This window comes from Seriola aureovittata, chromosome 14 (genome assembly GCF_021018895.1).
Source record: "Seriola aureovittata isolate HTS-2021-v1 ecotype China chromosome 14, ASM2101889v1, whole genome shotgun sequence".
In the NCBI taxonomy this organism is placed as follows: domain Eukaryota; kingdom Metazoa; phylum Chordata; class Actinopteri; order Carangiformes; family Carangidae; genus Seriola; species Seriola aureovittata.
Genome location: NC_079377.1, coordinates 14,761,940 through 14,775,970, shown reverse-complemented (window position 1 = coordinate 14,775,970; position 14,031 = coordinate 14,761,940). Strand labels below are relative to the sequence as shown.

Sequence of the window (14,031 nt, the reverse complement as noted above, 5' to 3'; positions counted from 1 at the left end):
AGGCCTCCCCTGGTGATAGTCAAGGTCAGGCACCGGGTCTATTGCAATCTTACAGTACCTGTCTGTTGTATATACACTGTAAAGGGGTGACGTGACATCGGAATGCATAGATTTTTTTTATCATGATTTCTGATGCAGTTGTGTTTCAAACATACCGAGTCGATTGTCACCTGTTATCAGTGTTAATCCCATTATTGGAAGAAATTTTCAGATTCTTTACTTAGAGGCCTTGCAAACATGTTTTTTTCAATCAGCTTCTTACTTATGAACAAGGGGGTAACTCATACACGCCCATCTGACATTTTTTTGTCATTTCAGTGGAGAGAATTCTGTTTGTATTGTTTTGTCTGTGCTCTTCTGGTTTGAATTGGGCAGGAAGGCCTCAGTTGGAAAAAGGTGGTGTTATGTGCGTGCCTGCAACAACATTTGAATCAAAATGTGATGACAGTTGTGTGGTTTTTTGCTTATGTTGTCTGCCTTCACGTTTTTGAGTGTTAAATCTTTAATAGATAATACTTTTTCTCTGACCTTTTTGTTTTAGTTAAGTAGGAGTTTTTAGGGGTGACCATATATCATTGTTAAAAATACTGAAAAAGTCCTGCATTTAAAATCTTACTTAATCAAAATTAATGAAAGTATTATCAATAAAATCAACTTAAAGGAGCTATTTGTAAGTTTTGCTGTTGCTATATAGCCAACATTAGTATTAACAGCTGTTTACTTAACAGTCTTGCCAAGAGCTTCAACCATCGTTATAACACACCCTCTGAGCAGCGTGACTTCTTTAGGCCAGCCTTCACGCTACAGTGAGTCAGTATCGAAAAGTGATGCATGCTAAGATCAGTAAAAGAAAAGAAGTGATAGAAATAGAAGCAAAACAAGGGGGAGACTATGCTTGGCGAGTGAAGGAATGAAGTTTGATGCTGAACTCGCAACATTTCTTTTAGACTGGAAAGTTAATTAATTAATTGATAATATTACTCATATTAATAACATTTCAGCAACAATTGATTTTCAGCAATGTAGCGTAAAATGGAAATACTCAAGTAAAATACAAGTACCTCGAATTTATACTAAAGTGCACTACTTGAGTAAATGTTCTTTTCCACCACTAGTTATTCCTTAGCCTAAGGGAGTACAATAATAGAGGAAAACTTTGTAGCTGGAATAAAAAAAAGAGGAGAATTTCCAGTTTTAGAACACAAATACATCCATTTTAATTTGAGAAAATACAAAAAGAAACCATGTACAATCTATGTACAAACTTTTTGTACAAGACAGTATATTTATCAGCAGATTATATTTGACAGAGTCAGGTAGATCAACTCAGCACCATCAAATAATCAATTTTTCCATCATATCAAGAACACATCCAAACTAATTAGACTGCTATGTCAAACTCCTGTTTGCTGCAATGACGATGTGCCAACAAATCCTATCTGTGATACGCGAGAGCAATGTCCTGAATTCTTCCTGAACTGATAGGCAGCCAAAAAGATTAACAAAAATTTCAACTTTTCTTAAAAAAAAAAAAAAAAAATTGCTGAATGCAATTTTAATGTATTATTAAGACTTGAGACCCACCTCCCATCCCCATAAGTATTATATATTTTATTATATCTAGTACAGTTCCCAGCAAATAAGTTATTATATCCATCCTTTACAGCAAAAAATAGATTAACAAAAATAATGCAACATACTGTAACAGTAACGTATGACGCATCATAGTCTTTGATTTGTTCAGTGGACAACAACACATCTGATGTTACAGGCATGGGCCTCTATGTGCATCTTTCAGTCATCCATATCTAATTACACTACACGACACAGTCTGATAACCTGTAACCAAGCACACAGCAGAGACGTGTGTGGTTTGATGGCCAGGGCTTGTATCTAACTGCCCCAGCTGCCCCTCAGACCTCCTGAATGCCACTTTTTGCAATAGTGGGACTTAATATGGGCCCTCCTCTTGACCTCCTGCACTGCCTGGCACTATACTGGCATGGAGGCATTGATGGCTTGGATGTTCTCCATGTCAGTACAGACACTGTTCTCACAGTGGAAAACAAATGGACTCGGCTCCCTCAAAGCGAGCCTGTGTCCCTGAATGACTGAAGGATGCTTGCTCAACTAAACTCTTTTCATGGCACTTCAAAAACACTCTAAAAACTTTAGAGGTATACAATGCAAAGACCTGAAACATCTAATAGAGACATATGACAAGGTGTAGGAAGGAGAGACATCTCAGTCCAGTGTTGTGGATAATGCCAGCCTGAATGAGTCGCACAATGAGGGTTCAGGTAGAAAAAGCACAGTAATCAAGTGTAATGAAAACAAATGGTGCATTACTTTGAGTTTATGTTAATGCCAGTTTGCAGCATGTACTGTTTTTATATCTGAACAATGCTATGTTTAAGTACCTCAAAAATACTCTGTAAACAAATAAGAAGCAGTTGTGACAGATTGTGACAGATAATGACAAGCTGACAAAATGGAATGTAAACCCTGCAATAACACAAAGTAATAAAAACAGGAAAATTAAGGATGTTCTCTCTTTTGATAAGCTTTGCTGAATTGGTGCTACCTTCCATCTTTGTGATGGCTGACAAACCAGATCAAATTCCGCCTGACTTTTCCTTGTCACACGTGCAGTACTTCAGCAGAACCCGCATTCCTAGAGAATCCAGGATCTCTCATTTTCAAGATACACATTTGTCTTTTTTTTTTCAACATAACAATCAGTTTGTCGATTCTATGTATAATGAGTCATTGCCATTATCAGATATTAATAGTTCCTTATTATTCAGGCTAGCAAGTATGCCATTAACAACCCAATTATACATACATTTTACTCACATATTTTCTGAAAAGAAATCTATTTGCTACAAAGTGTGACAACGATGTAATCACAGTTCAAAAGTTCACTTCAGGACAATGTGTATGAGGCTTCAGTATAGTTGCACCACACCCAATAGACGGACATTGAAGCTCAGATCACTTTGTTTTAAAAAGAAACATGGTCTATATAATGGGTTGAATTTACACAAACATATTTAGCACAATATAATGTTCTTTTCCATATTCCAAAATTGTTTCTTTTTTTTTTTTAGAATTACTTTCCCTTTACAGCCTATGGAGGAGAATCACTGCAGTTAACAGACAGTGACTCCCCGGCATATTTGAAATCGTATTTTGTGGAAAACAACAGCCCACAGTGCTGTAGTGTATGCACTCTCCCTCCACACTAGGGACCTAATTTAGGTCAAACACATCTAATGAAGGTCATTCAGTTCTGGCTTGCACACAGAGGGAGCGACTCTATCATCTTCTCATTATTATTACCACTCTGCTCTGTTCTCCATCTAAATACATTTACCCCCCAATACATAATTCCTGTACACCTATCGTTCTGTCTGCATGCTCACAGCGAGGGATGCTTAGTAGTAGACACATTATTTAGTAGACATGGCTCATCTGTGCAACTAAAAGAGGCTTTAGATGAGCTGTAATTTATTTCTACAAGCACTCAACAGAGCCGAGCTGCCAGGCTGAAGATGGTGGTTTCCACACTGCAAGCTAGTCTAAGCTTTATTGGGGGGGGGGGGGGGGGGGGGGGGGGGGGAAATAATGGTGATATAGTCAAACACAAAATCCCTTGATATGTAGTTGTAATTAAAGATATTCATGGAGTCTTTTTCTCTCCTAGAGTAGAGTACTTTTCACTTAATTCTTGTCTAGAAAAATAAGTACAAATTGATTATGTTTATGGATACAAAATAATTATGTTTAAATGTATAAATCCAACTACATACTTGTATGAAGTTACGTATTAGGAGTACGAGGCTACCACCTCAATCCGCCATCACTCTCACAGCTGGATTTGGATCAGTGCCTAAACATGAGTAAAACACACTCTCATTGCACACAGGCTGGCATAAAGAACACATGTTCCTCTCCAGTGTCCTTATTTGCAGTCTGTGGCATTGTTGCATTTCCACCCAACTATGTTTGAGCATTTCCTCAAGTCAGAGGACCGAGCACAGCAGCTTAACTCCTGAGAGTTTTGAGGCGTGTGACATCTGGATTGGCAACAGAGAACATCCAAGCGCTTTACTGCCTCTGTGCCAACCCTGTGCCAGGCAGTTGCTCCGATCAAAGGAGGACCCATTGATGCCCACTTTTATGCAATATGTGGCATTTCTTTCCTCAGATGTGAACTTTTTGTAACAGACAAAACATTCAGAAAATACACCACTCTTCTTTGTGATCCCAATTCTGCTGCAGATCTCACAGCAAAGCGTTAACGGTGGGCACACGGCTGCTGTTTATGTTAGCTCGGCTCAATCATAGTTGGGGATTTTGTTTTGGTTTTTGATGTAACCTAATGTTTTTGTTAGTAGATCCAAACCCTCTAAATTATTCTACTGTTTTTTTCTACCATGGCTTTCACTTTTTGAGCTAAGATCCCTCATGCTGTTCCCTTCAAAGGTGCACCATCACGTACAAGCTGATGGGGAGGGAGGGGTAGATGGCATTGATCAGTGCAACACCAGAAGGATGAGCGACTCAGATGCACGCACACATACACATACATAAATACACACACACAGCATGTACATAAACGTTCCTGAACGCATGAAGGACAGGGCAGGCTGTTTTTCGTCCTCCTCATGTATTCAGGTTGATCAACCGCACTGTATCTGTTATAGAGCGGGCTCAGGCACATATCATGCGATAGGAGCTTGAAACAGAGTCACAGGCTTTATGATCCGACGTATCAGCAGAGGACATGTAGGTACAGGGTTCTCTTTCAGCCAGCATACACCAACACTGCACCATTCTCTTGAGTTTTTAGACTACTGTTTTGCAAGATGATTTTGTTCTGCAGGACTGGAATGCTCTCACTCAACATGACGAGTCAACAGTGAAGTAGCAAACCTTAAGCAATGACATGATGTATAACAACCTAAGAACAAGATTAGTATGTCTCTGAAGCCAAGCAGCCCTCCCTTCCTTCCTTCCTTCCTTCCTCTCATCCTCTCTTCATCTCCTTTGAGACATTTTACTGGGGGACAGCGGTCTGATGGTTCCAGTTGTTCTGTCAAAAGAGACTTTTTTCAGTTTTAGTGCAAATAGAAACAGAAGCAGACAGGAGATATGAAGTCGATGAACCCAGCTGGATCAGCATGACGCATCTGGGCGGATCTTTGGGAGATGATATGATCAGTTTATCGCTGCAACCCTCATCCTCCGGTAACCAGTCACCTTAGCCATGGAGTCTGGTCACACGAAGAGGTGAACTATTGCAAAGAATTACAGGAAGTACTTTTTTTTTGTCAACTCTTAAAATAATTCCAAAAAGTGCTAGGGGGGAGGGGCTGTACAATCCTTATTTGATTGTCATTATGTACATCTCTATGGATACATTAATAAATAAAACGATGTCCAAGAGCATGGAAGTAACATTAAAGGTATACACATAGGAGGTCCCTTCCAGTTTGGGTTCCTGTCAAACCCTTGATTAGAAGAATGAGTGAAGAGAAATGTGTCAGTCTTCAACATCCCTGTCGTCATCATCATCATCATCATCATCATCATCATCATCATCATCATCATCATCCCTCCTCCACTGGTGATGTCTTCCCATCTCTTTTGAAAGAGCGTACAGATGTCTGGTGAGTCAGCAAGAAAACCTGGTGTTCAGCATTCATCTTCAACTTCTCTGATTGGTGGAATCAGACTACTAGTGGATTTGTATTGGTTGACTTGGTTGGCCATGTGAGTGCTCATGGGCTTGATCTGAATGTTCCGTGGGTAGGCATTTTCTGGTTCATCTGTAAACCATTTCTTTTCTGAAGAGGACAAGGCGAGAGAGAAAGAAGAAAAAAGGCAGAGTTAGTTTGAAGAAGTATGCAAGATGGGATTATTTACAACCATACTGCCTCAGTTTAAGTGATAAATTTGCATGGCATTCTTTGTGATTAGCAACAAACCGTGAGGTCGAGTATGCGTCTGTTCTGGTGCAATGAGCCAATTTTAAGTTGTCACAGTCACATTGTCCGTAGTATATATGTATATGGATATGGATATAAATCTTGATTTTGATTTTAAAATGACAAAATATTCACTTACAATACCAAAGTGTTGCAAGGTCTGTTCACCCAAATTACAAAAAACATGTTTTCATAATTTTTTCTACTAGTCACAGATTTTGAAATATACTATACAGTGCATTTGGAAAGTATTCAAACCCCTTCAGAATTTTAGAAATGTTTGCTAATTTGTTAAAAGGGAAAAACTATAATATCACATATCAACATACAGTATTTTTTCAGACCCCTTGCTAAATTTCGCTCAGGTGCCTCTTATTTCTCTTCTTTGAGACATTTCTACACTTCGATTGGAGTCCACCCGTGGTAAATTCAATTGATTGAATATGATTTGGAAAGACACACACCTGTCTATATTAGGTCTCACAGCTAACATTGCATATCATGAAAGGAACTGCCAGCAGAGTTCAGAGACAGACAGGATTGTGTTGGGGCACAGATCTTGGCAAGGCTAAACAACATTTCTGTAGCACTGAAGGTTCCCAAGAACACAGTGGCCTCCATCATTCTTAAATGGAATAAGGTGTGGAATAACCAGGACTCTACCTAGAGCGGACCGCCCAGCCAAACTGAGCAATCAGGGAGAAGGGCCTTGGTAAGACAGGTGACCAAGAACCTGATGGTCACTCTGGCTGAACTCCAGATGGACAACCAATTCTAAGCATTATGTTTGGTTTCCTCCAGACATAATGCTGAGAAATTGATGCCAAACAGTTAAATCTTGGTTTCATCAGACCAAAGAATTTTGTTTCTCACAGTCTGACAGACCTTTAGGTGCCTTGTAGAAACTTTCACTGAGGAGAGGCTTCAGTCTGGCCAATCTGCCATAAAGTCCAGAATGGTGGTGTGCTGCAGTGATGGCTGTCCTTCTGGAATATTCTTAAGTTCTAAAAAACTATATGTATGGCTATTTACAACTATTGTTAAGTTGGAAAATATATGTTTTGTAATTTGGGTGAGCTGACACATTTCATAGTAAGCCTTACTCTCATGCTGACAGTCATTATGTGAGAGCAGAGATTTGAAAGATTTGGATATGTCATTTTGGAGAGGATCTCTTCATGTTTAAGTATGCTATGAGAGCACTGTTTCTGAGGAAAGGGAAGGGTGTATGCCAGCTGTCAGAAGTTTGTAAACTCTCTCCCAGCACTTCACAGGCATCTGCAATGCCATTCAAGATGTCACTTCCTTTTGGGTGAAGTTGTTATATCAAATTTTAACTTTGCTATGTGGAGCAAACCTGCGTGTGTGTGTGCGCGTGTGTGTGTGTGCGCGCGCGTGCGTGTGTGCGTGCGTGTGCGTGCGCGCACACGGGTGAATGTGTGTTCATGTACATGCAGGCTTGCATGTGTGGAGATTCATTTGTGAGTGGGCTTGTGTGTGTGTCAGCAAGCTTAAGGCTGCGGGGCCGTGTGTTACAGCACAGGCATTTGATGTGTAGAATTGTGCCTGAGGTGAAGCAAGATGTCTGCCATCTCTCTCCAGAGTCTGCTGCTGATACGGTGAACTTACTGATGTCGCCTCAAACCACCATATCAGGTGCACAGGGTTACAAGGAGGAAACTTACAGGCTCATATCCCCCTTCAATTTAGACTTTAAATTGGTCACACCTCCCACTTTCTTGGTGTGACCGATGGCACAGGGCTGGACACACTTTCTTAAAGTTCTGTGAAGAAGTAAGCAATTTGGCTGCATCAGGGGGATTTGAATCAGCCTGACCTACATGTGAGCTACGATCTGGGTTTGTACAGGTGGGAAACATGTTGTTACCCTGTGTTTTATTCTGATTCTGATAAAATAATAAACTACTGTGCTCAATGACAGCATAAACATGACATCTAAAATTCTGCTACAGTCATCTGATAGCATTCAATAGGAGGGAAGATGCGCAAACACACAGACCTCTCACACAATGCAAACCATCTCAAGTTGAAATAAATCATAAAAAAGGGCATGGTAAATGACAGAAAGAAACAATGTGAAAAAAGGATTTTTCTGGAGGAAAAGAAAAGTCATATCATCAAGTGAATAACTGAGGTAAAGGCACAAAGAAAGGGGGGTTTCGTCTCAACCTCATGCAGTGTGGGGATGGTCCTGATCATGGCAGGGAGGAGGCAGGAGCAGCAGCAGACATTTTGCTTTCCAGATGAAAGCAAAACTTAAACTGAGGCATGGTTTACTTAATATCTGAAGAACAGAAGAAATAAAACAAACTCCCCTCGTCATAACAATGTCCACAGAGGACATAGTTATGATCAGAACCCCAGGTAAAGGTTGCTAAGTCATGCAGAATCGTTAACTTGCATACCTTGGCCCATTCTATTCATCCTTGTTGCACTTCAAAAAGAGAGGTAAGTAATCTACTGTAAGTGAGTAGTATTTACAGTCAATACACAACTGACAAGTGGCTACCAGTCCAACTAAGGCTTACATATTGTTACTACAGTATTGAGACTATACCATACATCTTAGTTTTAAGATGTATTCAGGGCTTATCATCTACCTTTAAATAATTCTCGTAACAAATCTGCATGCTTTTAGAATATATCACGATTTCAAAATTCAGCTACTTTATTCTCCCAGATGAAACTTAAATTCAAAGTGTATATTTTTTTGTGAGTATATGACATGTATGTCAAAATATTTCACCAAATTTGAAATAATCTTATAATTGTATTATAAACAGAACAGGAAATAAGAGCCTGCTAAAGAGCGCTACCAACATGGACATGCAATAAAGCAGTACAGATGCACCATGAATAACAAAATATCAACACTGCTAATGAGGGATGATCTTATGAGTAGGCAAATGTGCTTTATAATCAATATCAGCTACAGTAGGTTAATCACAATACATTACAGCCATGATCGAGGCGTACTGATCATGTGTGCTAAATGTGCACAAATATGCAACAAACAACACTTATTTACTACACAAATATTAAGAGTTAGACATGAAACAACTAATATTAAGACAGATACAACAGGTAGACCAAACAACATACTGAATGTGTGTTGTGTTGTATTATGTCATTTTATTTAGCTGTGGTTGAGGCCTTAGTATAAGCTTATTTCCAACCACAGTGGCTGTGCCATCAGAACAATAGAAGAATAGTTTTACTGTTTACAATGCCACAAATTTAACTTGGAAGAAAACAGTCTCAGCAGTCTTTGAGTATAAAAATGAGCCCAGCCTACCCACAGAGTGGGCTTACCAAATTTGTTAATGTCATGTAATGATTGCTTTGATGTGAGAGTGAAGACCACATGCAGGTGATTATGAAGGAAATACACAAACACTGGGCATGGACGCAGAGCACAAGTCACACAAACAAACCACAAACACACAATACACAGTAATTATCAGTGCATGTGTCACCACAGTCTGCACACAAACACACACACACACACACACACACACACACACACACACACACACACACACACACACCTATAAAATACAGGTCAGTTATAACACACTAAACATGCAAGTTAAAACTCTACAGGAAACGTGAGTGCACGTACTTCTGTTTGTCGCGGGCCTCCCGGGTCTTACTGCTGCGGCTCTGCCGGTTGGAGGGCGGGATGGAGTGGACGGAGGAACTCTTTTTGCTGGAGGAATGGGAAGAGTGGGAAGAGTGGGACAAGCTTGTCCGGGACTGGCCTGCATTGTGGTCGAACTGCATGAGGCAGAAGATCAGGTCTGTGGGCACCAGCTCAAACTCATACGGTGGGTTTGTAATCACATATCTGCCCAGAAAACAAACATTACATAGAAGATTAACATTTATGATCCTTGTGGGGAAGCAGCAGATAGTGTATGGATATATCAAAGAAAGAAAATATCTTTTGTCTACTTGACAATACAGTACATTAGTCAAGACATAGCTATCATTGTACAGTATATATTAAGTACATTTGTTAACTAGTTAATGTTATAGTCCTATCTTTAGTCTCTATTCTGTTTTTTTATTTATTCTATCCGATATTTTATATTTTTATATTTCATTTCATCTGTTTTAGGTTGTATATGATTTGGATCTAATTGTGCTTGTTTCTCGTCTGCCTCATTCATTTTGTGTGATTTATTTAAGGTAGCTACTGTAACCCTGCAATTTTCCCTTTGGGATTAATAAAGTACACTATCTTTAACCCTAATCACTCATTTTATTACATCAAATCATTCACATGATGCTGAGTGAATGCAGAAATTGTACCGTTTTGTACACTGGCTTGGTGTACTGAGATGAGCGTCTCTTAATCTGTAGATTCCAAAACACAGCATGTTGTACGTCTTCAGCGCTTTACAGAATAAATCCCCATAGCAGCCGCCATCCTGGTGAACAACAGAACAAAGACTCCATGAGTGTGTGTTAGGTCAGCCTGATGATCTGGCTCAGTGGCAGTGAGTGTAATTCTCTGTAAAGTTCTAGTGTAAATTCAATGTTCTGCTTTGCTGAGGGTATTTTGCTTGAAAGTGAATACCATTTGTTGGCAGTGCAGACTGTAACAATCAGCAGTGTTTTCAAATTATGCCACAATTCATCCAAGAAAAAACAAAATTACTTCAGTATTGGAAGTTCTGTATAACAATAACAAAAAACTGTAAAAACAAGGTTGGAACCAATTAAACTTGGAATTTCTTTGGTGGTGTTCATTGTTCTCTCTAAAGCACTCTTCCCTCTCCACCCACTAAGGCCTGCTTTGCGTGATCACTGTTCTTCACATCGAATTAAGGACCGTGAGGAGCGGAGGTGGCCAGATGTGTGCTGCTGGCTAGTGCCAAAACGTGTCATCTCTGCTTAAACATCCACTTACCCCCAAGTCTGCAAATGGCCCGTCGTAGAGGGCTAGCTGAGCGACGCGACACCTGTCTCTGTTGGCCAGTGTCTGTGGCGTGCTGTAGCCTCCTCTGAGAGCGTTCTCCTCAGCCAACAGAGCCTCCAGCTCTGGTGTGGCTCCCCCTGTGACCAGCGTCCGAATCAGTGTGAGGATGTTATCATTGAAGTACGTCTGGGGAGAAGAAAGAAGGGATATCTGTAAGCAGATGCCATTAGAGTCTCAAGGAGAGAGGTGGCAGATGTGGAAAGAAAGCACAGCCCCTGTTATGTAGACCTGCAGCCTGTCTCTTCATATACAACTGACTGGGAGATGAGGAGACAGGCAGTGGAAGACTTTCTGTCTTGTGCACCATTCCTATGGTCCATCTTTGAGATTTCTGCCTACCACCCAATACAAGAGAGGCAAATGGTAATTGTTTGTTATGTGGACAATATTGATAAATTACATTTGAAAATTCAATAGCAGCATAGCTTCAGAATCAACATCACTTTTCTTTGTGTATTATCCAATGTAATGTGGACATTTATTCTGCACCTATGTTCATTTACTTAAAAAACAGGGCAAATAAAACTGCATGACTAAATAGCACTGAAATACATATTTTATTGTAAACTGGTGAACCAACCCTTTACTTATTCACTTTAAGAAATGTTTCATAATGTTAAAGATATATAAATTCGTAAGATTTGAGAAAGATGTGATCAATGACATTTTGATTATCAAAGAACATGTGGGCTCTTCCTGTTATATAGAAAACAGTAGTACTTCAGCACAGCACTACTCTTTCCTCTGTGAACACTCTGTATGATGTCCGCTTTCCCTTCTGAAACAACGATTTGACTGCGCTCTGCGGGTGTCAGGTTCTCTTGTCCTTCAAGCCGATCAGGACCTGCTTTTGCAGCGTGTGAAGACAGCCCGTGTCACTCGGCAATCGGGCCAGAGTGGCAGCTCCTCTCCCCGGGCCCCTGACAGGCCTGCAGAGCCTCATGATGGATGAGCACTGTCCATTAGCTGGGTTCACCTCTGACCAGTGCCAGACTACAGCTGACGCCTGCTCTACTCCCTGCTCAGCTCGGCTCTGCACGCCCCTCTAACCCCTCACTCACTGAGAGGGCTGCTGGAATTAAGCCATCACAGCCCCAAAGGAAAAAACACAGTTGGTCATGAGAGGAGGAGGGGGGGGGGGGGTGGGGGGTGGGGGGGGTGGATGAGGATGAGGTGTAGAGGATTTTTTCTTTTCTTCCCTACTCCTTTTTCTTATTCCCAGTGCTGCGATGACATTGTCAAAAGATGAAAGAGTGTTTCTTTGGCCTGTTCCAGCCAAGCTTGTGTCATCGCCATTATGCTAACCTTCAACACTTACTTCGTTAAAAGATCTAATAAGGCTCTTGAAAGTTGAATTCATAACACTTAAGGTGAGGAGTGACGCCAACAATTTCCCTTTTGATGTCAGTGGAGCTGGCAGGCATGTGTGATCAATGTACTGTACCATTTCATTTACCAACTTCTGCCTACTTGAAATGCCAAAACAGTGCTACTGAAACCAACTGCTAAACTTAACCCATTTTTTTCTACTGGGAGAGCAGAGTTTTGATTTACACCAGCTGTAAAGTCTGTAATAGTCGAAAGATTATCTAATCTTTCATGGAAACTATGTCTGGAAAAAAATTTTTTTTTTTACGATAAACTTTTGTATTTGGAAACAGAATTATTTATCAAATAGTAGCGTCATGACCACCAATGAATTAAAAGTTTTCTCAGGTCCATCTTTCCAGTCTGACTCACTTTGCAGTTGCTCATCTCTTTCCTTCATCCTGCAGTTTCTACCAGTGCAATAATGTGCAATTGTTACCCAATGGGCACAACATCTCCATGTACTTTGTTTGAAACTTCTCTAGACTTTCTCTTTTTTAAACTTGGAGTGTTACTCTCTCATAGCATCTAAACTGAAATGGATGCTATAACAGAGTAATAATCAGAAAACCACAATTATACAAAGGTGAAGTAAAATGTATAATTTTGAAAAGTGACTTTATTTTAGGTTTTGACAAACAACTCCCAACACAGCGAGTGAACAGTGTGCTTGAGAACTCACTGCGCTCATCAGGGAGTCGAGAACACTGACAGCGAAGGCGGTGCCGCAGGCGAACGGCTGAGTGAGGTACAGCTCTGTGTCTGGGTCATCATCATCATCTTGGTCCAGGAACTGAACGTTTGAGTCATTCACTGAGAGAGGGGAAACACATCTGAGTTAGAGAAAGGCACCGTGAAGAGGAATGAGTCAAACACACACACAGACACCAACACACCTGAGACTTCAGGGATTTTTTTTTTCTTGTTTATTTATTTTGCATATGAAAAGATGTGGCTTCATCATCGTAATCTCACAAAAAACTCTCAGGTATATCGGTATTGATTCAGGGTTTGAGCTTGCAATATAATGTAACATTAGATGCACATTATATTTTGCTGCTACCCTGAAGGAACTTTATTTCTTATCCAAACAATTGACATGATTTTGACTGACCCCATGATACTGTTGACTGATTTACCTCTCTGTCAGATTAAACATAAACATGTTATCTGTAATTTGTTGTTTTTCTGTCCATGTACTGAATAATTGTTTGGAAGGTAAAAAAAAGTATTTATCTAATATATATTTATATAATAATATTTACAGTATTTGTAATATTAAATTCACTGTATATCACATGCAGGGTGCATTTCATACATTTAGACAAACCACAATTTCAGGAGAAAATATTTAATTGTATTATGCACACACAGTGATAACCATTGTAGAAGTCTCCAATCTTGAATTGGTCATACATCTGTTCTACATTAGTACCTCAGGACCTCTGTATGTTGATCTGTTTTTAAATTACTGCAGTACAAAACTACATATATATTGCATATAATGTAGCACACACAAAGAGACAAATTCTCAATCAAGAGAAAATAACCTTTCTGTGGACTGTGTAGCTTGAGTAAAGGATAAAATATGAATATTTTATCAGAAAAAAACACCACATAGCATAGTTTTTTTTAATGTATTTGTTATATATTGTAAAAAGTGAG

General features: G+C 39.8%; 1 protein-coding gene across 17 annotated transcripts in view; it reads right to left on the bottom strand.

Moving 5' to 3' along the window:
* Positions 1–1,171: 1,171 nt before the first annotated feature.
* Positions 1,172–14,031, bottom strand: part of LOC130181198 (calcium-activated potassium channel subunit alpha-1) — a 153,366-nt gene continuing 140,506 nt past the window's right edge. For 9 of the 17 annotated variants that reach the window (XM_056395109.1, XM_056395106.1, XM_056395093.1 and 6 more), the window contains 6 exons: positions 13,049–13,179; positions 10,930–11,124; positions 10,329–10,447; positions 9,637–9,861; positions 8,420–8,448; positions 1,173–5,852 (listed from right to left, as the gene is read on the bottom strand). In XM_056395109.1, coding sequence (XP_056251084.1) covers positions 5,701–5,852; positions 8,420–8,448; positions 9,637–9,861; positions 10,329–10,447; positions 10,930–11,124; positions 13,049–13,179 — 851 coding nt within the window. In that variant the 3' untranslated portion in view covers positions 1,173–5,700. Of the gene's footprint in view, positions 5,853–8,419; positions 8,449–9,636; positions 9,862–10,328; positions 10,448–10,929; positions 11,125–13,048; positions 13,180–14,031 lie in introns of all 17 variants that reach the window. The other 8 variants (XM_056395110.1, XM_056395111.1, XM_056395108.1 and 5 more) reach the window with 2 other exon arrangements.